At 43.3% G+C, this 26,188-nt stretch overlaps 1 protein-coding gene and 1 pseudogene across 1 annotated transcript; one reads left to right on the top strand and one right to left on the bottom strand.

Annotated features, from left to right (window-relative positions):
* The first annotated feature begins 8,746 nt into the window (after positions 1 to 8,746).
* Positions 8,747 to 15,337, top strand: Mycl (MYCL proto-oncogene, bHLH transcription factor). The gene is made up of 3 exons (XM_027937640.2): positions 8,747 to 8,827; positions 9,196 to 9,700; positions 12,665 to 15,337. Exons 1-3 carry the CDS (start codon positions 8,747 to 8,749, stop codon positions 13,261 to 13,263), a joined length of 1,185 nt encoding a protein of 394 aa, XP_027793441.1. The 3' UTR covers positions 13,264 to 15,337.
* Positions 15,338 to 18,380: 3,043 nt separating this feature from the next.
* Positions 18,381 to 19,011, bottom strand: LOC114094485 (programmed cell death protein 10 pseudogene; annotated as a pseudogene).
* Between the last annotated feature and the right edge of the window lie 7,177 nt (positions 19,012 to 26,188).

Below are 26,188 nucleotides of genomic sequence, written 5' to 3'. Positions count from 1 at the left end.
AAAGACATGCAGGCATTGAGAGCTAAGAGTCCCCTGGTGAGACTGCCCTGTACCTGCCTAGTAGTCCTGTAGTGAAGCTCAATAATTAACACCCTCCACCCCAAACACAAGCATATGGACCTTTCAGTTAGCTCCTCCCTTAACACACACACACACACACACACACACACACCCTACTAGGGACTCAGGGACTCTTTCCTACTGGGCCACATCCCTAGTCCTTTTTATTTATTTTTTTATTTTGAGGCAATCTGGCCCAGAATTTGTCTTTCTCCTGACTCAGCCTCCTGAGTTGCTGGGATTACAGGTTAGCATCACTGCATTCTGCTCAGTTTTTAATGCCTCAATCTCTAGTATAAATAAAAACGGACAGCAAGGATGATCACACATTTGATGTAGGCTTCTAACAAAAACACAGTGCCAAACACATAGGGGAGAATTCAGTGGAAACAAAGAAAAAAGGAAGCAAGGAAAACTTTCAAAATTTATAACTAACAGCTGGGAGCAATGGCACATACCTGTAATCCCAGTGACTGGGTAGGCTGAGGCAGAAGGATCATAAGTTCAACAACTCAGTGAGACCCTGTCTCATTATAAAAAATAAAAATTCTCTAAGCTGGGAATGTAGCTTAGTGGTAAAACCTCTGGGTTAAGTCCCCAGTACAAAAAAAGAAAAAAAATTATAATTAACATAGAAACTATTAATAGCCTCAGGGGGAAAAAGGGCAAACCATTGTGTTCACAGAAAAAGAACAGAAAGCTATAAATATGGAATATCAACAACAAAAAGTTCTAAATACTAAAAAATACAACAGGCAAAAAAATTTTTAAGGCAATAGGATTGGAAGTTGAGAAACTCTCCTAGAAAGTCTAACAAAATACACAGGTAGAGAGAGATGAGAGAAGGGGGAGTTTCAGAAAGAGAGGGTGGGAATAAAATGCCTAGGGAAAATTTTTGAAGAAATAGTTATAGAGTAAATGGATTTCCAGAATTAAAGGCTTAAGGCAAAGAATGCAAAAGGATGATGCAATGCAATTCTGAGACTATCTGGAGTTAAGCTGAACTTAACCTAATAGCACAGTCTTCACAAGGCCGTCCTTGTGTCTGGAGGAGGAGATCCAAGGGGTTCCTGAAGAGGGGAACCTCAATTCAGGATAAATGGAATTGCAGAAATGAATTTAAGGATGAGTCAGTCAGAGGCACAGAGAGAGATTTATTTAGGAAAGAAAAGAAAGACTCGAGAGAGAATCTGGGCCATCCACCTCAAGTGTGAGATGCACTTTTGGGGTCCTCAGTTTCTTCTTTTAAAGGGAACCTGGTGAGGGGGTGGCATGGGAAAGTATATGGGGATTGTATCAGTCTGGTGTTCACAAGATGATTTATGGTGGTCTGGCAATTTTCAGGATCCTTAGGTTGACATAGTCTCATTATCTGATCACATTGGAAAGTACCCTAGATTATAGTAGATTCTTTAAAATATATCTGTCTTGCCAAGTGTGGTGGCGCATGCCTGTAAACCCAGTGGCTCGGGAGACTGAGGCAGGAGGATCTGGAGTTCAAAGCCAGTCTCAGCAACTTAACGAGGTCCTAAGGAACTCAGTGAGACCCTGTCTCTAAAATAAAATACAAAAAGGTTTCGGGATGTGACTCAGTGATTGAGTGTCCCTGAGTTCAATCCCTAATAGGTGTGTGTGTGTGTGTGTGTGTGTGTGTGTGTGTGTCTTTGCTTAATCTATTTATTACATAGGCTAATTAACAGTGCACAAGGTAATTATCATAAGTGAATGAATTTCCAGTAACACTAAAATTATGAATGAAGATTTGTAGATTTCCCAGCAATTTGGGAGTGACAGGTCTGGAAGAAGAAATGAGTTGTAGAGGGACAAGTCTGAGAGACAAAACTGGCTTGGGGAGGAAAAGTATTTGGAACACAAGGCTTTTAGATTAAAGTTGTGTTTTCCTTGCCCTTTCTTTTGTCTCCTTTCTTCCTATTTTTAATTTCTTTCTGTTCTATCTCATCCTTACTTAGACAACAGCTACAAGCTCAGGGATTTCCAAGACTTCTGACCAGTTTAGGGCTTCCCATTACCCCCTCAGTTTCAATAATTCACTAGAACACTTTACAAAACTCAGGCAAGTACTATACCCCGGAAAGTGGTTACCATTTTATTTTAGCAAAAACAATACAAATCAGAATGAACCCCCAAAAGAGACACATAGGGCAAGGTCTTGGAGCATCCCAACTGCAAAGCTTTCAGTGTTCTCTTCCCATGAAATCATCCTTCTGGCATATTGATGTGAAATACAAAGTATTATTATCCAGGAAAGCTCAGCTGAGCTTCAGTATCCAGAGTTTTTATTGTACTCCTCTCATAGACATGATTGAACTCAATCTCCCGCACCCAGCTCTGAGGTCAGACTGATATCACATGGCACAAAGCCAAAACCTGCTAGTCTAATGATTGGTCTTCTAGCATGGTTAGCCCCCATCAAGAGTGGTCTTAAACTACTTATGGGCCCACCTTGAGTCACTTTATTAGCATAAACCATCAGAGTGCCCACCATGAATAATGAAGACACTCCTAATACTTGGGGAAAGACCAAGGATTTAGAGGCTATTTCCTAGGAACTGGAGACAAAGGGCAGTTAAATTCTTTATTACAACAAACCTACACCAAAGCACATCATTGAAAAAAATTCAGAATGCCAAGGGCAAAGAATAAGCCCTAAAGGCTTCCAGAAAGAAAAATAGGTCACATACAAGGGTTTGTAGAGCAAATGAAGTCAATCTTCTCAATAATAACTGGTTACTAGGAAAAAGAACAGCAATATCCATAAAATTCTTAGGCGAAATAATTTCTATTCTAGTATTTCATACCCAAATTATCAACAAAAAGTGAGGGTACAATAAAGACAATTTCAAAAATGCAAGTTTCAAACATTTTACTTTCCGAGCACTTTTTCTCAGGTAGATGTAGAGAATGCATGCCACCAAAGTAGGTAAGTAACTCAAAAACAGAAAAAGATGAACTCCAGAAAACAGGGGATACAACACAAAAGAGAAGTAGAGGGAATTTCCAGGATCATGTTGATGGGAAGTGACAAGATGACAATTGTGAAGCAGGTCAACAGACCAATAAGTTCAGATTGGAACAGGAAGACAAAAATTTCCAAGAAGAATGATTCCAAGGGGAAAAAAAAAAAACTGGTAGATTAATTTTCTGGTTTGTTTTACCATATGGAGTGCTCCCTTTAGCTCTGGTGGGAATGAGTAGGATTAAATTCATAATAGAGACAAAGCAAAAGAAAAATGAGACAATTTAACTCTGATAAAAACGTGTAAGTAAAGACCAGGTGTGGTGGTGAAAGCCTGTAATTCCAGCACCTCGGGAGGCTGAAGCAGGAGGATCTTGAGTTCAAAGCCAGACTCAGGAACTTAGCGAGATCCTAAGCAACTCATTGAGACCCTGTCTCTAAATAAGAAACAAAAAAGGTATAGGTGGTTAAGCACCTCTGGGTTCAATCCCTAGTACCAAAAGAAAAAACAAGTATAAGTAAGGAAATATAGTCATAGTATACTTATAAAATCAAAATACTATGAGCATTTGAAAATATTTATTCACTTAAAAATTAATTAGTGAGGCCCTAAGCAACTTAAGTAGACCCTGTCTCAAAATAAAAAAAATAAATAAATAAAAAGAGCTGGGGATGTAGCTAAATGGTAAAGTGTCCCTAAGTTCAATCTAAGTTCAATGCCTAGTACCAAAAAAAGAAAAGAAAAATTGAATTATAATTCTACTGGAAGAATAAGAGAAGACCAAGTATGGAGGGAGAGAAGGGAAGTATAAGAGCTATCTTCTTTTATTGTAGGATATCAATAGAAATTTTAAAAAAGATTATCTGTGTTGCTCAAAATATGGAAAGTGTTAGGAAAAAATAAAACAGCTTTTGGGAGCAGGAATCAGAAGTAGCAAAGGCAGGACAGAAGACTGAGTTGTTGTTTTTAATATATATATTTTTTAGTTGTAGTTTACAAGTATACTACATTTCCTTACTTATACTTGTTTTTTCTTTTGGTACTAGGGATTGAACCCAGAGGTCCTTAACCACCCAGACCTTTTTTATTTCTTATTTAGAGACAGGGTCTCAATACCTTTATTTTATTTATTTTTATGTGGTACTGAGAATCAAACCCAGTGCCTTACACTAGCTAGGCAAGCACTCTACCACTGAGCTACAGTTCCAGCCCAAGATTTTTTTTTTAATGTTGTCATAAGTCTAGTTGATATTTTTAAAAACTATGCACATGTATTATTGTGATTAAAAATATGTTTTAGGGGCCTGGGGATGTAGCTTTGTGGTAGATCGCTTGCCTAGCATGCATGAGACTCTGAGTTCAATCCCCAGCACTGGAAAAAAAAAAAGATTAAAGATATGTTATAGCTCTTTCTTTTCTGTCATCTTTCTATGCTACCTAATGGTGCATATGTGCACATGAATATCCTAGATAATGTTCTCAATAAGATTGAAAATGTTGAGAAAAATCCTGGCGAGGTGGTGCACACCTGTAATTCCAGCAGACCCAGAGGTTGAGACAGGAGAATCGCAAATTCAAAGCTGGCCTCAGCAATGGCGAGGCGCTAAGCAACTCAGTGACACCCTGTTTGTAAATAAAATACAAAACAGGGATGGGGATGTGGCTCAGGGGTCAAGTATTCCTGAGTTCAATCCCCCATACCAAAAAGAAAATGCTGAAGAAAAGAGGCAAATGCCAGGGTTTGGATGGTTTTTGTTTTGTTTGCCTTAGGAATTAAACCCAGGGGCACTCTATCACTGAGCTATATTCCTGAAACTTTTTATTTTTTAAATTGAGACAGGATCTTGACAAATTGCCCAGGTTGGCCTCAAATTTTCGATCCTCCTGCCTCAGCCTTCCAAGTGGCTAGGATTATAGGTGTGCACCATTGTGCCAGGAAAATGCCAGGATGATATTAGACTGTGCTCCCAAGTCATTTTCCAATTTCTGAATATAATGCAAAATAAAAGATACATTGCTAATTTGAAATTATTGATGACTGTGGAGCTGGGAAAATTGTTGTGAGCCTCACAGGCAGGCTAAACAAGTGTGGAGAGACCATCCCCAGATTTGATGTGCAAAGGTCTTGAAAAATGGCAGAAAAATCTGCTCCCTCCTGTCAGTTTGGTTTCATTATACTGACAACGTCAGCTGGCATCACAGACCACAAAGAAACAACTCAAAAACATACAGGAGGGAAAATCCTGGGATTCTGTTTCCAGGGATTTAATAGATAATACAAATAAAATGCCTCTATAGACAAAAAAAAGTTTTAAGAAAAATAAAGGAAATTTTAAAGATTGCAGCTAAATTGGATATCCCTAGAGTAGCATTTGTTACCGTGGTGAATTTATCACCATTCTGGGTCCAGACATTAGCTCAGAAACCACAGTTGTTAGTCCTAAAAGCAGCAGCATCTCTATGGAACAGACACACATTAACCAGGCTCATGAGACTGATATTTCAAATAAGATGCCAATTCATTAATTTATAAGGGGAAGCAGGGCTTTGAAGCAGACTGGATCTTCCTGTTCACTGCTGAGTGCATTCACTCCCTGTGGGCGGATCTACATGGGGAACAGAATGGTTTATCAGAAGGGTTGCTTGGTGATCCAGAGCATGAGTGAAGTGGGGGATGAACTGGGTGGCTTCAAAGAATGATGCCTCCATCTCCCCTCTTCCTAGACCAGCATTTTTGTCCCCAGAGAGTGCTATGATGGAAACTGTGAATGATTACCTTGGCAACTCTCCCTGATCTCTGGCTTTTTTGGCTACCCACTCCCTCCTGACTGGCACTTTCTTTAGTGATATTAATACTTTTTTTTTTTTTTTTTTTTTTTTGAGATGGAGTGAACTATATTGCTCAGGCTAGCCTCCAACTCCTGGGCTCAAGTCTCCTTAGCCCCTTCAGTAGCTAGGATTATAGTTGCATGCCACTGTGCCTGGCACTACATTAATACCTTTAATCAGGCTATTGTCTAGACCGGGCCAGAGTGTTATTGTCTCCACCAGACAAACTGGCACATCTCTATGCTAAAGTATTATAAGTTTGTGTTCAGTCAAATAGGCAACATATTTACTAAACACCCATGCATGATATACTAGGTTCTGTTCTAAGCTCTGGGATTATGATAGTGAACAAGACTGACATTTATCCCTGTCCTCATTGCCTCTAGATATCATCTACGAGAATGAGGAAGGGTTGCTGAGTAGGGGCTCCAGTGTAAAGAATATCCATTCTCCAAGCATAGATTCCAAGCCTCCCATGAATTTTATACCACAAATTCTCTCAATAAAGCAGTTTTCTGCTTAAATGTAGGTAAGGTTGGTTTCTCTCTTTTATAACCAAGAACTTTTACTGATATCAAACCCATTCCAGACACCTCTGAACCAGAAAGCAAGTCACCAAAAGACAGTCCAATCCTTCTTTCTGAGGCTGTAACCAAATTTAAGAACATTTTCCGGGAGCTGGGGTTGTAGCTTACTGGTAGAGTTCTTGCCTAGCACATGTGAGGCACTGGGTTCAATACTCAGCATCACATAAAAAATAAATAAAATAAAGGTATTGTGTCCATCTTCTCTCTCTCTCTCTCTCTCTCTCTCTCTCTCTCTCTCTCTCTCTCTCTCTCACACACACACACACACACACACACACCCCATTTTCTGGGCTTTCCAGTTCAGCACAGAGCAGGGCATATAAGCTGTTTCAATAAAATCTGATTGGCTGGGTAATTCAGTAAGTCAATTCATAAATATCTGCAAGAAACCCTTCTAGGTGCAGAGATTACAGAGTAAGTAAGGATTCCTGTCTTTAGGATGTTCCACATGCACCTTAGACCCAAGAACTCCAAACAGAGGGTGTAATCTTCCCTGCCTTCTCTTCCCAACTCATACATCAACTCACACCTGAAAGTCCTCTTCTCCAGCCTGCTGGCATGCCAATGTGAGTAATTTGGTGTTATTAAACCACAGAGTGGGAAGGAAAGGGAGGGAGAGCATGCAAGCAGGCAAAGAAAGGCACACAACCACATTAGTGCCAGGTAGAGGATTCTATATGTATTGGCTACTATCCTTAGATTTATTGGCTTAAATCTCAAGACATAGGGTACCAAGATGGCAAACACTAAGGAATTACGTGTCCATCACACAAAGGAATTTTATGTTCATCATCTTGGTCAAAAATGGGGGCAAAGCTTTAAACAGCAAGTGGCTAAGCAAGGATTTGAAGGAAGTTTCTGGACTTCCAGATAGCACCAACTCCGTTGCACCGGGGATTGAACTCAGGGCACTTAAACATTGAACCACATTTTCAGTTCTTCATATTTTTTACTTTGAGATAGGGTCTTGCTAAATTGCTTAGGGCCTCGCTAAATTGCTGATGCTGGCTTTAAACTTGCGATCCTCCTGCCTCATTCTGTTTTCTATTTCTATTTTTTCTACTAGAAAAGGTTCAATGCAGTGTTTTTTGTTTGCTTATTTTGTTTTGTTTTTGAGGGAAGGTGAGGGGTGTAAGCCCTGACCTTTCCCTGAAGGAAAAATGTCGCAGGGGATGAGGGGATTAAGCCAGTGCTACTAGCCTCCCTCCTGGTGCAGTCCCCTTCCTTAGGTATTGTATCTTCTTAAACCTTCCTAAGTACCCTGTGAGGTATTACCATCCCCTCATTTTACAGGTGAAATCATAACCTAGGTTACGTTGCAGCCCAACGCGGTGGCTCATGCCTGTAATCCCAGCGGCTTGGGAGCCTGAGAAGGCAGGAGGATCGCAAATTCAAGGCCAGCCTCAGCAATTTAGCGAGGCCTAGGCAATTTAGTGAGATCCTGTCTCTAACTAAAATATAAAAAGGTCTGGGATGTGGCTCAGTGGTTAGGCGTCACTGGGTTCAATCCCTGGTACAAAAAAAAAAAAAAAAAAAAAAGAAGAAGAAGAAGGAGAAGGAGAAGGAGAAGAAGAAGAATATTACGTTGCAGGTTCCAAAGCCCAGAATCCCCACTACTTCCCTTCACTGCCGTTTGGGTTTGGGCCACCAAGCTAAAGAAATGAGTTAACGGGTGAAGAAGCAGACCCAATTCGTGTATGCGTGCCGCCAGGTGGCGTGGTGGAAGTGCAGTTGCCTTTGCTCCCCCAACCCCCCTTTCCCCTCAGCCATCCCGCTGGTAGGACGCACCTGAACCCAGCGGGGTACGCCTGGGGGAAAAGGCTAGTGGGGTCAAGGCGAAGAGTAGCCTTATTCCCAGCCCAAAGAGGCCGGGAGCGGCTTATTCGGCCAGCCGAGATCCGTGAGCGAATCTAAGGATTCGCTGCTCTACCAGGCGACCCCGGGGCTGCATCACCTCGCCTCCAGCTCTGCTCTCCCCAGCGTGCAATTTATTTGGAAGCTACAAGGCGTAGAATAGAGCCAGGGAATGCAGCCAGGAGGTGGGGATGTCCCCACCTGTCGACTGGCGGGAGAGGGGCGGATCGGGGGCGGAGCTTGTCCCTTAGGACCCACCTCCCGGTCCCGGAGCCCAGAGCGCGCGACGAGATATAAGGCAGCCGGGAAACAATGCGCCTGCAGCTCGCGCTCCCGCGCCGATCCCGGGAGCGTCCGAGCCGCCGTGCGCAGGCGAGGCGGGGAACGCGCGAGCGCGGGGCGCGCTCGTGAGTGCGGGCCGCGCGCTCGGTGGCGCGCATGTGTGTGTGTGCGGGCTGCCGGGCTGCCCCGAGCCGGCGGGGAGCCGGTCCGCTCCAGGTGGCGGGCGGCGGGAGCGAGGTGAGGCTGCGGGTGGCCCCGGCACGGGCGCGGATCCTGGGGGAACGGGCAGGCTGCAGGCTGTCTTCTGGATACAGCGCGCCCCCGCCGGACCTCGCCGGGCCCTGGGAGCTGCGCTACGGGCGGCGCTGGCAAAGTTTGCTTTGAACTCGCTCCCTGTAGCCTGGTCCGCGGCGTTGTGATCGTCTTCCCTTGGCACTCTGACCCAGGGCCAGGCTTCCCGGGACGCGAGGGCAGGGCGCGGGCGGGCTGTAATTCGGTGGGTTGGGAAAGGACGAGAGCCCCGCAGCCGCCTGTGCGGAGGGACCCGGGTTGCCTCTTTCCTCCGCCAGCACCTCAGTCAGCACGTCCCCCCTTCCCTCCCACAGGGAGCGGACATGGACTTCGACTCGTACCAGCACTATTTCTACGACTATGACTGCGGGGAGGATTTCTACCGCTCCACGGCGCCCAGCGAGGACATCTGGAAGAAATTCGAGCTGGTGCCGTCGCCCCCCACGTCGCCGCCCTGGGGCTCTGGTCCCGGCGCCGGCGACCCAGACCCTGGGATTGGCCCCCCGGAGCCGTGGCCCGGAGGGGGCGCTGGGGACGAGGCGGAATCTCGGGGTCACTCTAAAGCTTGGGGAAGGAACTACGCTTCCATCATCCGCCGTGACTGCATGTGGAGCGGCTTCTCTGCCCGGGAAAGGCTGGAGAGAGCGGTGAGCGACCGGCTCACCCCCGGCGCACCCCGGGGGAACCCGCCCAAGGCGCCCGCCACCCCGGACTGCACTCCCAGCCTTGAAGCCGGCAACCCGGCGCCCGCCACCCCCTGTCAGCTGGGCGAACCCAAGACTCAGGCCTGCTCTGGGTCCGAGAGCCCAAGCGACTCGGGTAAGGACCGCCCGGGGCCATCTAAGAGGGGGGCGCCCCATAGGTGACCAAAGCTCTACCACTAAGGTCAGGCACTGGCTTTTCTCAGTCCTTCTCCGTGGCCTCCCCCTTTTCTGCCTGAAGCTCCCTGTATAGCCCCTAGCAGTGTCTGTCTGGCACGTGGGTGTGTTGGTAAACAGTTTGGAGAAGTGGGGAGGGAGCCAGCGTCCCTCCGATGATGATTGGAGCCCCGGGGGACAAGGGAGACATGGTGAGGGTTGGCGCTTAGAGAGGACAATACTCGGGTTGGACTGTAGGGGATTTCTGTCCGTGGGAGGTTGGAAGGGGTCCTTTTAGAGTCACTCCAAGCTTGACGCTTTTTTTTGTTTGTTTGTTTCCCCTGATATCCTTGGGAAACTCACACTCCCCTTGGGAGAGAAGAAACTGAGGAGCTTTTTGTACAAAGCAAAGCCTTCATTCTGTTAAAAACCTAGATCTCCTGCCTGCTTTACGTTAAAATGCCAATAATGCCCTCCCCCTGCACCTCCCACTCCTTACCACTTGTGCATTTTCATCATCACCCCGTGAGACAGGGGAGAAATGAAGGTTCCCTGTTAAGGGATGGAAAAAATGAGGCTGGGAGATAGGAAATTACTAGAAATGAGGCCCAGCTTCCTGCCATCCAGCCAACTTCTTTTCCTCACCCTCCATCCCAGTCAGGCACCACTTCCTTGATGATTAGATGATCACTTATCTGAGAAGGTCTACACTGTGCCTGCTGCTTTGGTCTAAGATAGAAAGGTATTCTAGTTCCTTTTCAGTATACCTGTGGGCTTCAACTACTCTCTTGCATTCAATAAATGTTCACTGGTCCTACTTTGTGCCAACCCTCTGGGCTTTGTACTGGGATCATGGTCCTAAAGCTCCAGTCACTCCTCCCCCATCCTTGATGCAAGTGCAAACTTTGATGAGGGCAGACCAGAGCATCCTATGCCACCAGATTCTTATCCCAACCTCTTAGACACTTGTATCTATGAGAAATAGTGGAAAGACGCTTTTGTAGGGTGTAGATTGAGGCTAGCCTGCACACCTACGTAAATCAGGACAGAGAAAACTCACTGTAGCTTTTAAGAATAACTTTTATGTGAACATTTGAGAGGGAATTAGGGAATAGGGCATGGAAATTGTCATACCCTTAAGGAAGAAAATGAAGATAACAAGAAAAATTAAAAGTCACCCCCCAAAAGGTCATTTTTAACCTGCATTAAGGTCATTTTTAACCTGCTTTCTTGTTACACCCAAGAGGTTGTGTTTATTTAATGTCTGGAATGAGAATCTTGAGATCAATAAAGACGTATCTCTACAAAGACTGGTGGAGTGGTAAAGTGGAAAGAGTATTGTTTTAGAAGGCTAATTTTGAGATCCAGAACATTACAAAGGTGATATGTGAACTTCGTGATCCGGACCTCAGTTTCTCTTTTTGCAAATGAGGGGGTTGTACTTGTACTTGATTGTCCTACTGAGGGCTTTTACTGGGTAGAATAAGGTGCTACTCTCTGAAAAGGAGTATTGTTTATTACATTTTTTTTCTTTTTTAGATAGAGGCATCCCAGCCATGAGGTTTGAAATTGAAGGTTTGGGATGTAGGGAAACCTCCTAAATCATTTTCTGACCTGCCCTTTAACCCGAACCTGTTTCTGGGCTCCTGGTTCACTCTCAGGCCACATGGCCTAGAACAAAATGCAACAGATTGCAAACAATGAGGGGGGGCGGGGAGTGTGATTGACGGCAGAGCTCAGCCAATAGGAGTTAGGGGCTGGGTAAAACAGCATTCCAAACACAGCCTAGCCAGCCAATCACAGGCTTTGGGGCCAGGAAGGCTGAATGGTCAGGTTTTATTAATGGAGAAATAATGCGATTGTCCACACAATGGAAGCCTTCCTGACAAAGGGGCTCAAGCTTCCTGATATGCAAAAGAGGCTGAGAACGGAGCTCTTCTGTTGTCGGATGGGAATGCATTAAGGTGGCCTTCTGTGTGGGGTCTGCAAAATGTGGAGAGCAGAAGGGTTTCCCCCCCAATTGTCTCTCCCTTGGTTGGGTTAATCTAACAGACCTTCTAGCCAGGGAAGGATAAGGATACATCAGGTGTCTCCAGATACCTGGTATTTTGTCAGGGTATCTGGGTCATTCTGCTGCTGCACATTCTCTCCCTCTGATGCAGGTTGCTTGGAAATGGTCGCTATCTTTGTGAAGTTCCTGCAGCTTTTCCCGACCTGTGATTATGATTCCAACTCTCTTCTAGTCCAGAAAAGGGGGTGGGGTAGGGGACCTATTAATGATGGATGACTTAGAAACCCATTGAACCCAGGAGCAAAATACTCCTAAGGGAAAACCTTTCCCTCCCCTCTGTGGGTGAGGAGGGATAGTTGTTGCTCTCCCTCTCTGAATCTTCAACTGAAAAGATGGCAGAATAGAGAGGTGGGGGAATAATAGGATTTATAACTTGTGAAAAGTAACAATTCCCAAGTGCAGGCTGTGCTGGGCAGGAACAAAGGGCAGCTCTGCCCACAGACCCCTCATTTACAATTCTGATGGGGCATGAAAGAGCCCGACTGGGGAAGATCTTTATAGCTAAACTTTGTCCCAGGCTGGTAGCTCTTTCTCTCTATCCTCTCAGTGGGGGAGGGGAGAGCCTTTGCAGACTGGGGGCTTTTGGCTTGGGTCTGCCTTTTGTTCTTATCTAAGCCTTGCTTTGCAAAAGGAAATTGGAGAATATTTTTCTTCTTGCTTATTTCCCCTCCTTTCCTTCACTCTGCCCTTACCCCCATGAATCAGCTGTCTTTCTCCTCACTTCAATTTCTAGATATCTAAATTGGGAAAATGTCATCTATCTTCCTAAGTCCCAGCATAGAGAGCTAAAGCTGTAGGATCTACGTATGTTTCTCATGGGATGTATTTCTTTTCTTGATCTCTCCTCTTGGACAGAGAGTGAAGAAATTGATGTTGTGACAGTGGAGAAGAGACAGTCTCTGGGTATACGGAAGCCAGTCACCATCACGGTGAGAGCAGATCCTTTGGATCCCTGCATGAAACACTTCCACATCTCCATCCATCAGCAACAGCACAACTATGCTGCCCGTTTTCCTCCAGAAAGTTGCTCCCAAGAAGAGGTTCCAGAGAGGGGTCCCCAAGAAGAGACTCTGGAGAGAGAAGCCCCTGAGGAGAAGGAGGATGAAGAGGATGAAGAGATTGTGAGTCCCCCGCCTGTGGAAAGTGAGACTCCTCAGTCCTGCCACCCCAAACCTGTCAGTTCTGATACTGAGGATGTGACCAAGAGGAAGAACCATAATTTCTTGGAGCGCAAAAGACGGAATGACCTCCGCTCTAGGTTCTTAGCCCTGAGGGACCAGGTACCCACCCTGGCCAGCTGCTCTAAGGCCCCCAAAGTAGTGATCCTGAGCAAGGCCTTGGAATACTTGCAAGCCCTGGTGGGCGCTGAGAAGAGGATGGCTACAGAGAAAAGGCAGCTCCGGTGCCGGCAGCAGCAACTGCAGAAAAGAATTGCGTACCTCAGTGGCTACTAACTGACCAAAAAGCCTGACTCTTCTGTCTTACAAAGACAGTGTATTTTTTAACCTCCCTTTCCCCTTTAGTAATTTGCACATTTTGGTTACGGTGGGACAGTCTGAACAGTAGATCCCAGAATGCATTGCAGCCAGTGCACACACAATAAGGGCTTGCATTCTTGGAAACTTTGAAACAGCTCTCCCTCTTTCCTGACTCATGGGAGTGCTGTGTCCTCTCTGGCGCCTTTGGCTTCTCAGTAGGCAGCTGACTGAGGAGCCTTGGGGTCTGCCTAGCTCACTAGCTCTGAAGAAAAGGCTGACAGATGCTATGCAACAGGTGGTGGATGTTGGGGGTGGGGGGGTCCAGCCTGCATGAAATCTCACACTCTGCAGGAGCTTTAGGCTAGGAAAGGATGCTCCTGCTGGTGTCTCTGGGGGTGATGCAAGGACAGCTGGGCCTGGATGCTCTCCCTGAGGCTCCTTTTTCCAGGAGACACACGAGCTGTCTTGGGTGAAGGCAAGCTCACAGACTTGAACAACATGGACCATTACCTCACTGTCAGACACTTTACAGTACCTAAAGAGTGCAAACCTTTAGTTTATATTATGATGTTAGGGGACACCTCTCTACTTACTCTGAATGCTGCGACCTTGAGAACATTTAAAAAGCTTGGCCTCAGATTCTTTGTCTTAGAGCCCTTTGGACCCTCTCCTCTGAAGGAGGGACCTTTCTGTCCTTACTTAAAGGACTTTTTTTTTACTCATTCTGCTTTTGTTATGCAATGGGCTCTACAGTACCCTTTCCCACAGGTCAAAATATTTCCTCCAAGAAACAGGAAAATGGATCCTGGCTTGGGGCCTGGGAAAGGCTTGGAGTCCTGGCCCATGAACTTGTTCCCTGCCCAGGTGTTTTCCAAGGGGCATTTGAGGCCCATCATGGGATCTTTTCTCAAGGCAGGTATAAGGCACCTCAGAAGGAAGCACTCTGTAACTCTTCCTCTTTCTACCTACCTGCCTCTCATCTCAATCCTTGACTCCGTTTGAAGTTCTACTGGAACTGTGCAAACCTGTCCTTCTCATGCAACTCCAAGGAGCTTGCTGGCTCTGTAGCCACCAACCTGGTTCCCTGCTAGTCTGACATGAGTCAGATCCTTTTCCCAGAATCTGGGCCTTACTGAGGTTCTGAGAGCCATTAGGACTCATCCAGTGCTCCAGAAGGTGGACTTATTTCTTGATGGATCTTAAAAGCGCCTGCAGGAGCTCTGTTTAACCAACCATAATGGACTTTGCCCCAGCTGGACTCTCTAGCTCTAAGTGGAATCCAGGTGCAGCCTCCAATCTGGGAAAGACACCCAACCCAGCAAATGTCATGTGGGCAAGCACAGGAACCCCTAAGCCTGTCCTGGAAGAAGGATCAGCCTCTCTGCTGCCCAGGACAGCAGGTGCCTTCTGGCTCTGGGTTTGGAATTGGGGAGGGGGGAAGGAAAGCACAGTTTGAGGCTCTGTAAAACCAGCTGCTATTTCCAAACCCACTGTCCACAATGGTTTCTTTCTGAGTTTGCTTCCTGGCCTCAGAATCCCAGTGGAAATTTTGGAACTAGCCACTCTACCTTGTGGAGCAGGATTTTCAGGAGCCAGCTGACTTCTGGAATTGTCTTAGGAGGACAGGTGGGGAGGGGAGTAGGTTACTAATGTCTCACCTTGATGGCTTGTGTTTTATAAGCTGCTGCTGGGTATTATGCTGGGGTGAGTCTTTTTTTTTTTTTTTATACTGTATTTTTGTATGCATTTTGCAAAGTGGTGTTAACTGTTTTTGTACAAGGAAAAAAAAAAAAAAAAAACCTCCTGGGCAATTCTGTTGCAAGGGTCTGATTTTATTTTGAAAGGCAAGTTTACCTGAAATTTTGTATTTAGTTGTGATTACTGATTGCCTGATTTTAAACTGTTGCCTTCTGGGACATCTTCTAATAAAAGATTTCTCAAATATGTTTGAGTTGTGGCAGCTTATGCAATGCCAGTCCTCCTGAATCAAGAAAAGCTATTTCAGGGTAGCCACAAGTGATCCAGATGGCTGCATTTCTCCAATCATGTTGCTAACCTGGTCATTCCACTCTGGGTTCCTAAAATGCCATTTCAGACGTGTCTAAACAATGTAGGCTCAGTACTTGGTGAAAACAAAATTCTCTTGTGAATTGTAAAGAGTGCTGAATTTGTAAAGTAGGCTTGAAATCCCAGCACCACCACTGCTGTGGCCTCTTATCTTCGCCTTGCTGAATGCTAGTTTCTTTATCTTTGAAATGGGAATAAATGCTATTTTCACATAGTGGTTGTAGATTTCAAATGAAGTAGACTTCCAACTGTTTTCTGAACTATAAAGCCTTATATTCTTTATGTTTTTACTTTTTTCCAGTATGGGGGATTGAACACAGGGCCTTGCATATGATAGGGCCTTGCATATGATAGGCCTTGCTTTACCATTGAGATATATCTTACTTAGCCCCCCCCCGCCTTTTTAATATATATTTTTTTGTTGTTGATGGGCCTTTATTTTATTTATTTATCTATTTATATGTGGTGCTAGGCCAGTGTTGTACCACTGAGCCACAACCCCACCCCTGAGGCCCTTTTTTTGTTTGTTTTTGGTACTGGGGATTGAACTCAGGGGTGGGACACTTAACCACTGAGCTACATCCTCAGCTTTTTAAAATTTTTTTATTTTGAAACAGGGTCTCATTAAGTTGCTGAGGGCCTTGCTAAGTTGCTGAGGTTGGCTTTAAACTTGCCATACTCCTGCTTCAGCCTCCCAATCTGCTCTGATTATAGGCATGTGCCTCTGCGCCTGGCTAGCTCGGGTCCTTTTTATTTTGAGACAGGATCTCCTTAAATTGCCCAAGCTAGCCTCAAATTTGTAATTCTCCTGCCTCAGCCTTCCAAGATGCTTGGATGGGACTGATGACCTTTTGATGAGATCTTTTCAGTAACTCAGAATTTTCATTGCGACATGACTTTTTTCTTCCTCTATGAATGACAGGAAAATGAAGGCTTTCTTTCTTGCCCATATTTTTCATAAACTTGCTGTAAATGCTACATGGGAGAAATGATCACTGACTTTTCCTCATGGGGCACTGCCTATGTCTAAGTATTCTGCTCACTCTTTCACATTATGCCCCACCAAGAGTTGCCAGGACTAAAGATGAGCAAACTGAGGTCTTGGGAGTAAACAAAACTAACCAAGGTCACACAGTTATACTAAATGAGCATGTTGGGGTTTGAATGCAGCTCTGCCTATCTCCAGAGCCAGAGGTCTCAGCCACTACATTATAATTATCAGCTTGCTTGGTCAGCATAGGGTGTGTGGAGGAAGTAAACATGGAATTCTATCACTTTAAACTACTTGCTGGAACTGTCTTTGGGGTCATTGCGCCTGCCACCTATTGGGATGAAGTAGAGCAAATGTTCTATGCCAGCTACTATGTAGCATTTGTTGCAGGGTTTGGATAGTTTTGCTCCAAAGAGGCCCCCTCTAGGACTGAAAATCAAAACAAAACAAAACAAAAAATTTGCTGTTTGGAAAGGTCACCAGCATTAAGGTGAGAGGCCTCTTGGCCTCTACTAATCCCACCTTATAGCTGGGACCCAGGTTGGTATTACTTATCTTAACTCCTAGGGTCAAGAAGCTACTCTCATTCCTCATATTTATAAGGTACCCCTCACCACAACCTGGTAAGTAAGCAATATCTGCCATATGGAACTCTCATACTCAAGGAGTTTTCTGCTTCAAGTATCATAGTCAAATCTGGATCCCAAGCTGCTCAGTCTCTTATCAGGTAAACTTTCCACTTGACCCCACACTACCCCTACTCACAAACTGAGAACTGAAGTGGATGTTTTATAAAAATAGACTTAGAATAGTGGAAAACTTTTCTTAAAACTCCCAATTTGTTAATTTTTTTTTTTTTCAGTGCTAGAGATTGAACCCAGAGCATGCTACCACTGAGTTACACTCCCAGCCCTATCCTCCTTTTTTAAGGCCATTTATCTTCCTTTTTTTTTTTTTTTTTTTTTAATGGGGATTGAATTCAGGGCTTTGCATTTTGCACATTCAAAGTGAGTATTCACCACTGAGTTATATTCCCAGCTCAAGGCCTTTTATCAAGAGACTACTAATTTGTAAGACTTTCTCCCTTTACTGGACCTCCACAGAATTCACGGGCATTCAATAAAATGGCAGAGACCCTTGGGGACAGGCACTGATGCCAGTTGTTTGCATATCTTAATCCTTAAAATAACTAGTGAGCCAGTTGTGTCAGCCCCATTTCACAGATAAGCAAACTGAAGCTCAGATATTTAAACCATTTGTCTAAGCCCACACAGCTAGTACCAGCTGCCTGGCTCCAAGTTTCTGCTCCTTTTGAGTCAACTCTGCTGAGAAATGATTGGGAATAAAGCCATCTCCTGGGGGGAAAGGAGAGTGTTTCTGGAATGTGAAGTATTTTAAGCTCCTTCCTAGCTCATTTTTACAGACTCCTACCTCTATCTTTGTCTGAAAATAGCCAGGAGTTTATTCCTGGGCTTCAGTGAACAATTTCTACAAATTAGGTTGGTCTCTGAATAGTACACCTAAGGGACTACATGCCCAACTTGGCATGTAGCCAATAAGGAGTGGCTGAGCAGTCATACTTGATATGGGAAAGAGAGGCCATCCTCTCTATTAGCCAATAAAAGACTAAGGTGCCTTCTTTTTTTTTAAACAGATGCAAACTATTTATTGAATATTTGCCACCAAATATTGTTAAATACATTATCTTGCAGCATATCGCTTTGAAGTTAAAATGTCAGAAACAAACACCACTATTTACAATTCTTTTAAGGAATGTTATATAATGACACATTAAGGCATAAATTCTTTTGGCTTATAATTCTTTAAATAATGATAATACGAAAAGTGATGCAAAATCTTCAGTGTGAGATTATGATTAAACTACGTTTTACAAAAATATGGTGTAAAATGGCGATAATCCCATTCAACATCCTGGATTAGATCCCTTCAGGAGGGACTGATAATTTATACAAACTTTAATTTACAGATTAAGGCAGTTTAACACTGCCACTGAGAAGTACATCTCTCACCATATTCAACTTTCAGTTTTGAAGGTCTGAAGTATCAAGTTGGTTTGATGAATTAGTCGGTTGGCACTTATGAACATATTTATTGCCTTGCCATCTTTAAAATACGTTTTCAGAGTATCGCTGAAACTTTTGGAGTACTTTACAAATTCTTTATTTTTGGTTCAAGTGCCCTGCTGTTTTGGTATTGATATTTCTTGAAGACATTATTCACTGTATCAAGAAGTTCTTTTATTGCTATATCCTTGATTGTCTGCAGAAACCTCACTCTGTCATTGATCTCATCTGGGATCTTACTGAGAATCTGTTTAAGTGTTCATGCCTTTTCATTTAGATCCTGGAATTCTGGCTCTGGTTGCTCAGTCATATACTCTTCTATATCATCAGCTGCCATTCGAAGAAGGGACTCTGTGAAATTAACTTCTACACTTTTTCTCTCTAAAATTTTCATAATGATGTCTTGTGTGAGACCTGGATTTTCTTTTTCAGCCTTAATGAAAGCAGCTCTCAGTGTCTGAGCTGTAGACAAATTTACTCTTTCTAGCTCATTGAATACAGGATACATGACTGCATAGAGGTGCATAGAAACATAGAAGTGGTCTCAGTTTCACTCTTCATCTCTTCCATTGTCATCCTCATTCAAAAACCAACTACAATAGAAAAAGCAATGCTAAAATGCAGAGGAATCTTCATTCACTGCAATATTTCTTCTCTTTTTGTGGATTATAAAACAGCTGGGCACAAAACATATACAGACCAGCACTAAGGCACTGACTTCACTTCCCACCTTTGGAGCCCTCTTCAACTCCCTGATCAATTCACTCCTTTGACACTGGAAGGACCCCCTAAGGTGCCTTTTTAATTCTGTCTCTAATGGCAATTGTTTTGGGGGAACTGAGACAAACTAAACTATCTTAGATGAGCTGAATTTGTCTGAAATGCTTCTAAGGTCAGGATATTCCAGAATATTCACTTTAGAAGGGGAAAAGAGGATGAGGATACCTTTATTGATCTGGTAGGTGTTAGGAGTGACAGATGTTCCTTTCTAGGAAAGAAATAAACAGTTGAATGTGTATGTGGTGGTTCATGCCTATAATGTCAATGATTCGGGAGGTGAGGCAGAAAAATCACAAGTTTGAGAACAGTCTCAGCAATTTAGCATGGTCCTAAACAACTTTGCAAGACAATGTCTCAAAAAACAAAAAGGACTGGTAGGGGCAGGGGTTGTAGCACACATGAGGCACTGGATTTGATCCTCAGCACCAAGTAAAAATAAAATAAAGATATTGGGTCCACCTACAACTAGAAAGTATATATATTTTTTTAAAAAAGTGGAGGGACTGGGAATTTGTTTCAGTGGTTAAGTACCCCTGGGTTCAATCACCAGTAGGGAGGAAGCAAGCAAGCAGGGAGGGAGGGAGGGAGGAAAGAAAGAAGAAAAAACAAAAAAGAAAAAACCAGTTGGGAGACGATTGATGACTGGGTGACTGGGGAGGAAGAGGAAGGTATCTAAATGTGCCAGCTAAATCTTCCTTGGTGTGTGGGTATTTCTACTGTAAACCCAGTGGGCTGCTTTTGTTAATGTCTATTTATTTAGAACTACTCACACCAAAGAGATCAATTGTATTAATGTTACCAGTCCCTTGGCAAGGAAATGTAAACATGTTCTTAAAGTCTCTAATCAGGCGTGTTATTAAACGATTAACCTCAGTGCCAGGGGTCCAGTATGTGCCTGGATTGCCTTTAAACTTGCCGGAAACAGTATGGTTAAGTGGTCACCCACACCCAATTGATCTCAGTTCCAAGTCTTGACTGTGCAGTTTTCTAGCTGCATGACTTTGGGCAAGTTATTAACCTTGTTCAGCTCCAGTTTTCTCATCTATGAAATAGGTATAAATAATAGGACCTGCTCTGTTGAGTTGCTGTGAGCAATGGTAAGTGCTCAGCAAATGATTAGTCTTCTTTAAACCATGTTAACAAGTCACACCTAGAATACAGATTAAAGTGATGGACAGAAAGAATTGTCAAAACAAGAAATCTTCCCAGAAGGAGAATTTAAAGCAAATGGATACACACATTGATACCTCAAGGCGTGGCAAATCATAAGGGAAGCAGTAACCAGGTTAGGGAGATTGAGATAGAGAAGGAAGGGAGGACAGGGACTTGAGCCTCTGGTCTCCAGTGTCCCTAGCCCATGGTGGGCAGAGGCTGTGTGTCTGTAATGTGTTGAACACACAGACTCTCCATTGCTCTTCATTACACACTGGTGGAGCCAACTGCCTCCATCCAGTTAGTAAGTACTCAAAGCAAATCTTGTTAAGGCAGTGATGCTCAACATAGACACATAGAGTGTGTCTATGCACCCCCAAGAGTCTGCTGCAGTAGGTCAGGGCCAGGAATTTGTACTGCTAACAGGCCAGCAGGGTAATGGACTCATGAGGCCACACTTAGAGGAAAATTGGTATAAGTGTGTAGATTGGTGCCTGCAATGATAAATGAGGTTATAGTTTCTTCCCTCTAAAAGTTTATGAGCTTGCAAAGGTGATTACAACAGAGGGAGCTGGGGTTGTGGCTCAGTGGTAGAGCACTTGCCTAGCATGGGTTCAAGCCTCAGCACCACATAAAATAAATAAATAAAATAAAGGTATATATATAAAGATGATTACAAAAGAGGGAATGTATGTGTCAAACAAGGATTACAGCTAAGAGGGGAAAGAAAACTTCATTTGCTGGAATCATTAGGAAAACTCCTATTGGAGATTACTCAGACTAGAAGTACAGCTAAGATTTGGCTAAGTGAAGAGGAGGAGGATGTCCTGAGGAGGAGAATGTCTTAAATTGTAGGAACAGCGATGGCAAGGAGCAGTTGGGAATGATGTATCAATCTTGGGGAGGGGGGAGGAATCTGGTATAGTCTGATTTGCTAGCTGGGTAGTCTGATATTTTTACAAAATGAGGGCTGCGCCAGGTTTTTAAGGGAATCCTTTCAGAAGCAAGCATCCTCTTGCAATTTTGTGAAATAAGGAAGTTGGGGGAAAAAACTGATTGTGGTTTGGAATACAATGAGATTGAGGTGATGGGGTCATCCAAACTGAATCAACCAACAGAAAGTTGGAAGTGTGACTTTGGAGCTTTAGAAAGGGATTTTAATGAAAAACATCACCTTGAGACTTAAGATATAAAGATGAGTAAGGATCTGGCCTGGGCACAGTGGTTCATGCCTATAATCCCAGTGACTCTGGAGGCTGAAGCAAGAGGATCACAAGTTTGAAGCCACTGTGGGAAATTTAGCCAGAGACCTTGTCTCAAAATAGAAAATAAAAAGGGCTGGGGACATAGCTCATGGTAGAGCATCCCTGGTACGTCCTTGGTTCAATCCCTAGTACTGCCAGAAAAAATAAATAAATAAAATCCAGATTGAGAAGTCACCAGAGAAAAGGAGAGAGCTTGAAGGAGTCATGAAATTAGAACTGGAACTTAAAAAGGGAACTCTACTCTCTTTCTTCTCCTTACTTATTTTCAAAAATTTTGATGTCCCACGTTTGAACTGGCCAATCGCCAATGGAAATAGCAATTCGTTAAAACAATGTAAGATATTATGATTATTCACAGGCACTGTACTGGGGGGAATAATGCCCACCATACTCTGGCCAGAATTTGTGTACTGTCAGAACCTGTTAATGTGACCTTATGTGTAAATAGGGTCTTTGCAGGTGTAATCAAGTTAAAATGAGGACATAATGTATAAGGGTGAAGTAAACCCTAATCCAATGACTATTGTCCCAAGGAGAAGTAGTTCAGACAAAAATACATATAGAGGGACTGTAGTTGTGGCTCAGTGGTACGGCACTTGCCTAGCATGTGAGAGGCACTGGGTTTGATTCTCAGCACTGCATATAAATAAATGAATAATAAAAAAGGTCCGTCAACATCTAAATAAAATATTTTAAACCCCCATATCTATATTACATTAAAAAGAAAATACACACAGAGGGAAAATGGCCACGTGAAGAGAGGATAGAAATGGGGAGCGTCACAAACCAAACCAAGGAACGTCAAGAATTGCTGGTAGCTATCAAGAGCAGAAAGATGCAAAGGATTCTTCCCTAGAGGGAACATTGGGAACAGAGCCCTGGGAACAGACAGCTTGATTTCAGATGTCTAGCCTCCAGAACGACAAGAAAATAAGTTTCTGTTTTAAGTCACTTTGTGCATGATAATTTGTTATGGAAGCCCTGTGAGTCAAATATAGGCATCAAGTTCATTGTGAACTATCTCCCACAGGAAATTTTTTTTCTTTGGGGTACCTAACTATCATAAAGTCTGGGCTATAAGGGCATCTTGAGTTGTATCAAAAAGTTGTGTTAAAAAATAAAAAAGTGGGCTGGGGATATGGCTCAAGTAGTAGCACTCTCGCCTAGCATGTGTGAGACATTGGGTTCGATCCTCAGCACCACATAAAAATAAAATAAAGATATTGTGTTCACCTAAAACTAAAAAATAAATATTAAAAAAAGTTAGGGTTTATATTGACCCATCTTTTCTTTCTTACCATGGAGATAGATGCTTTAGGCCTCCCACGGCATATTTTTCTTTCTGTTTTGAATGCCACAGCATCCTCTATAATTCCATCTTAAATGTTCAAACTTCCCAGGTGATCTGCTATAAATCAACCTTCTATTCTAATGGCTTCACCTTTTGCCTTCCCCCTACACGCTTCTTTTTCTAAAAATAAAATAATAACATTTATTTATTTATTTATGGTACTGGGGATTGAACCCAAGGGCATTCTATCTCTGAGTTACATATCCAGCCTTTCTTCTTCTCCTTCTCCTTCTCCTTCTCCTTCTCCTTCTTCTTCTTATTGTTTTTATTTTGAGACAGGATCTCACTAAGTTGTCCATGCTCACCTCTAACTTGCGATCCTCTTGCCTCAGCCTCCTGAATCACTGAGGTTACAGGTGTGTACCACCACACTTGGCTAAAAATAAATTTATTTAAAGTATGCAGAGAAAAGAAAATATAATAAACACTATGAATTCATCACCCAGACTTTTCTCCCTACCTCTGCCCCCACTTTCTTCTTTTCTTTCTCCTTTTCTACCATATTCTTATGTCTATTCCACCCCACATACTGCTCTCAATTTCTCAAGGAAGGTGAGGTAGGTGCAGAAGGACCCAGCCTGACTATATGCCTGCTCTGAGGATATAATACACACACACACAGGGGATGAAAATTAGGTGGCTGACACTGGGCGCAGTGGTACATGCCTGTAATTCCAGTGGCTTGGGAGGCCGAAGCAGGAGGATCCCAAGTCCAAAGTCAGTCTCAGCAACTCAGTGAGGTTCTAAGCAACTTAATGAGATCCTGTATTGAAATACAAAGTATTAAAAATGACTGGGAATGTGGCTCAGTGGTTAAGTGCCCCTGGGTTCAATTACCTTCCAACTAATTTGAGTATTCCCAACACCTCTCTTTCCTGCCTTTTAAATATGCTCTTATAATCTTGGCATTTTTGCCTTTAAAACCAGATTTTTGGGGCTGGGGGTTTAGCTCAGTAGTAGAGCACCTGTCTAGCATATGCGAGGCCCTGGGCTTGATACCCAGTACTGCAAAACACAACAGCACCAACAAACTAAGATTTCTTTGCCCACAATAATCGGTAATGTATGAAATATGTTGGAGATGGGCTTCTATAGCTTTCTTTTAGATATATACCTATATTTTAAGTGACAGATTCTCTTTCCTCCTGAGACTCCTTTCAGAAGAGAGTGATCTACGTCCCATCTGGCCTCATGTAAGAAGGAGAATAGTCAAGACCAGTACCTAGACATGGTACAAATTGTTTTCCTTACTCCTTTTGCCTTCTTTTGTCTTCTTATTACCTTGTAAAGCTTCCCACTCGAGGGTTTTTATGTTGTTGTTTTAGAAATACTTATAAACTTCTGGTCATAGCCTTCAATTTCCTAATTTTTCCTTAAACTTAATGTCTCTGATTAGAATTTCAAGTTACAGATTATCTTTCAGAATCTGTTTTTAGTGTAATTTAGAGTTCAGAAGATCATTTAGGAGACAAGTAAAGGTACAAATAAAACAGCATAACGTATTTATAAAAATACATTCCTATTTCCTTTTAGCTTGACTTGTAGAAACGCAATGAATGGAAATGGTACTATGTTTTTCTCACTTCTCCTCATTTGTTTTGGATCACAGACTTCATTCTGATTTAGGAGTCTTTCCTGCTCAGCATTTCAGTGATAATTCTCCCCATGGTCTACAGGATCCCTGTTCTCCTTGTTTCTATAGCAACAGTCCTGTGTTGCTTGGCTAGAAGTAATTTTCTACTGCTGTGGTGAAGCCCTATTTTTTTCATTCCTTTCTCTCTAGTTGCCTTGGTAACCAGCCTCTTCCTTTTCTGGTCTCTTGGTGGTAAATTCCACCCCCCCCTCTTTTTTCCCCCCCTCTCTAGTAACAGTCACCTGGTCATGACTTGGACAGTGTTATTCCATCTGTGAATGAGCATATTCTGTCATCATCAGATTGTCATCATGAAATCAATCTCCTTTTTCCTTATGTCCATCAAGCTCTGGTCTGCCATCTTTCTGGTGGTTGTCATGGTAACCATACCCTCTGAAAGTATCCAAGCAAAGACTCTACAGTTAACAACCATCATATGAGAGTGTCTGCCAATATGTGGCCACACATCTCCATTTTAAATCCAGCCCCAGGCGGGTATCACAAATTGGAGAGAACATGGCTTTTGATAAAGCAGTCTGGATTGAGAAAAAGAAGTACTGGGGACCTAGAACTGGAAACTGGTATTCCTCCTCAAAACATAGGAGGCTACAAGGGTCAGGCAGGGACTGCAAGAGTGGCCATTATGCCAAAAGAATTTCAAGTGATTGAGAAATATATTGACAGTCATTTGAGGCAGGCCCATGATATGCTCTAAATTTCCAGGGGTCACTCCTTTGGTACAAGGTTTGACCTGAGAGCTAGGCAGAACCAATAATCGGGAAAAACAAATTGTAACTATTTTTTGGTAGTGTTGGGGATAAAACTCAGGACCTTGCATATGTAGGACATCCCCAGCACTGATTTAACACTGATAGAAATCTCCATCCCCAAAACTCTTAACTTGGCTAAAGAGGGATTATCACAATAGGTTTTTAGGCACTTTTATACATTACCAAAAATTTCTCTGCCCTTAGATTGCTCTTATCTCTTTAGGGAGGCAGATGGGATGTAAAAATTATAATACTAATAAGTGTTCAACAAATGGTGGTTGTTATGCCCTGGGGCATTGTAGCAGAGACTTTTCAGACATTATTTAATTTTCTCCTTATGGCACTTCTGGAAGAATACTGAGGTTAAGAGGTGAAGTTAGGGGCTGGGTGTGTAGCTCAATGGTAGAGCATCTGGGAGGCTCAATACTCAGAAGGGGGGCACGGAGTGAAGTGTATGGAGGTCACAGGTTCATCTGATTCCAAAGTAATTTCATAAAAGGGTGTGTGGAATCTCTTGAATTTTGGTCCTGTTTGGTTCTAATTTTTCCCACCCACAATTTAATCTGAGGGTTGTTACTATTTTATCCTTTCTGCTGTCCTTCCATTTCCTCTTCTAATATTGTGGGTTGTTGTTCATTAGTTTGCTTTTCTGTTCTCATCTTATCTCTTGCATCCTTTGGCCAAGGGGATGGAAAGTTTTGTCCTGGTTTCTGATTGCATCTGACGTTGTACTGCAGAATGAAAACAGTAGAGCAGCCGCCCTTGTCTGAGAACTGGGCAGACCTGATTCTGGAGAATGGCATACCTT

Source organism: Marmota flaviventris, chromosome 10 (assembly GCF_047511675.1).
Source record: "Marmota flaviventris isolate mMarFla1 chromosome 10, mMarFla1.hap1, whole genome shotgun sequence".
NCBI classification, from domain to species: domain Eukaryota; kingdom Metazoa; phylum Chordata; class Mammalia; order Rodentia; family Sciuridae; genus Marmota; species Marmota flaviventris.
The sequence above is the reverse complement of the archived record's forward strand: the minus strand, read 5'-3'. Positions and strand labels throughout refer to the sequence as shown.

What these genes read in the sequence shown, in the direction of transcription:
- Mycl (XM_027937640.2), top strand. Translation starts at nt 8,747, where the DNA reads ATGTGTGTGTGTGCGGGCTGCCGGGCTGCCCCGAGCCGGCGGGGAGCC. An exon ending in TGGCGGGCGGCGGGAGCGAG is followed by an intron (nt 8,828 to 9,195) that starts GTGAGGCTGCGG and finishes TCCCTCCCACAG; the next exon opens with GGAGCGGACATGGACTTCGA. An exon ending in CGAGAGCCCAAGCGACTCGG is followed by an intron (nt 9,701 to 12,664) that starts GTAAGGACCGCC and finishes CCTCTTGGACAG; the next exon opens with AGAGTGAAGAAATTGATGTT.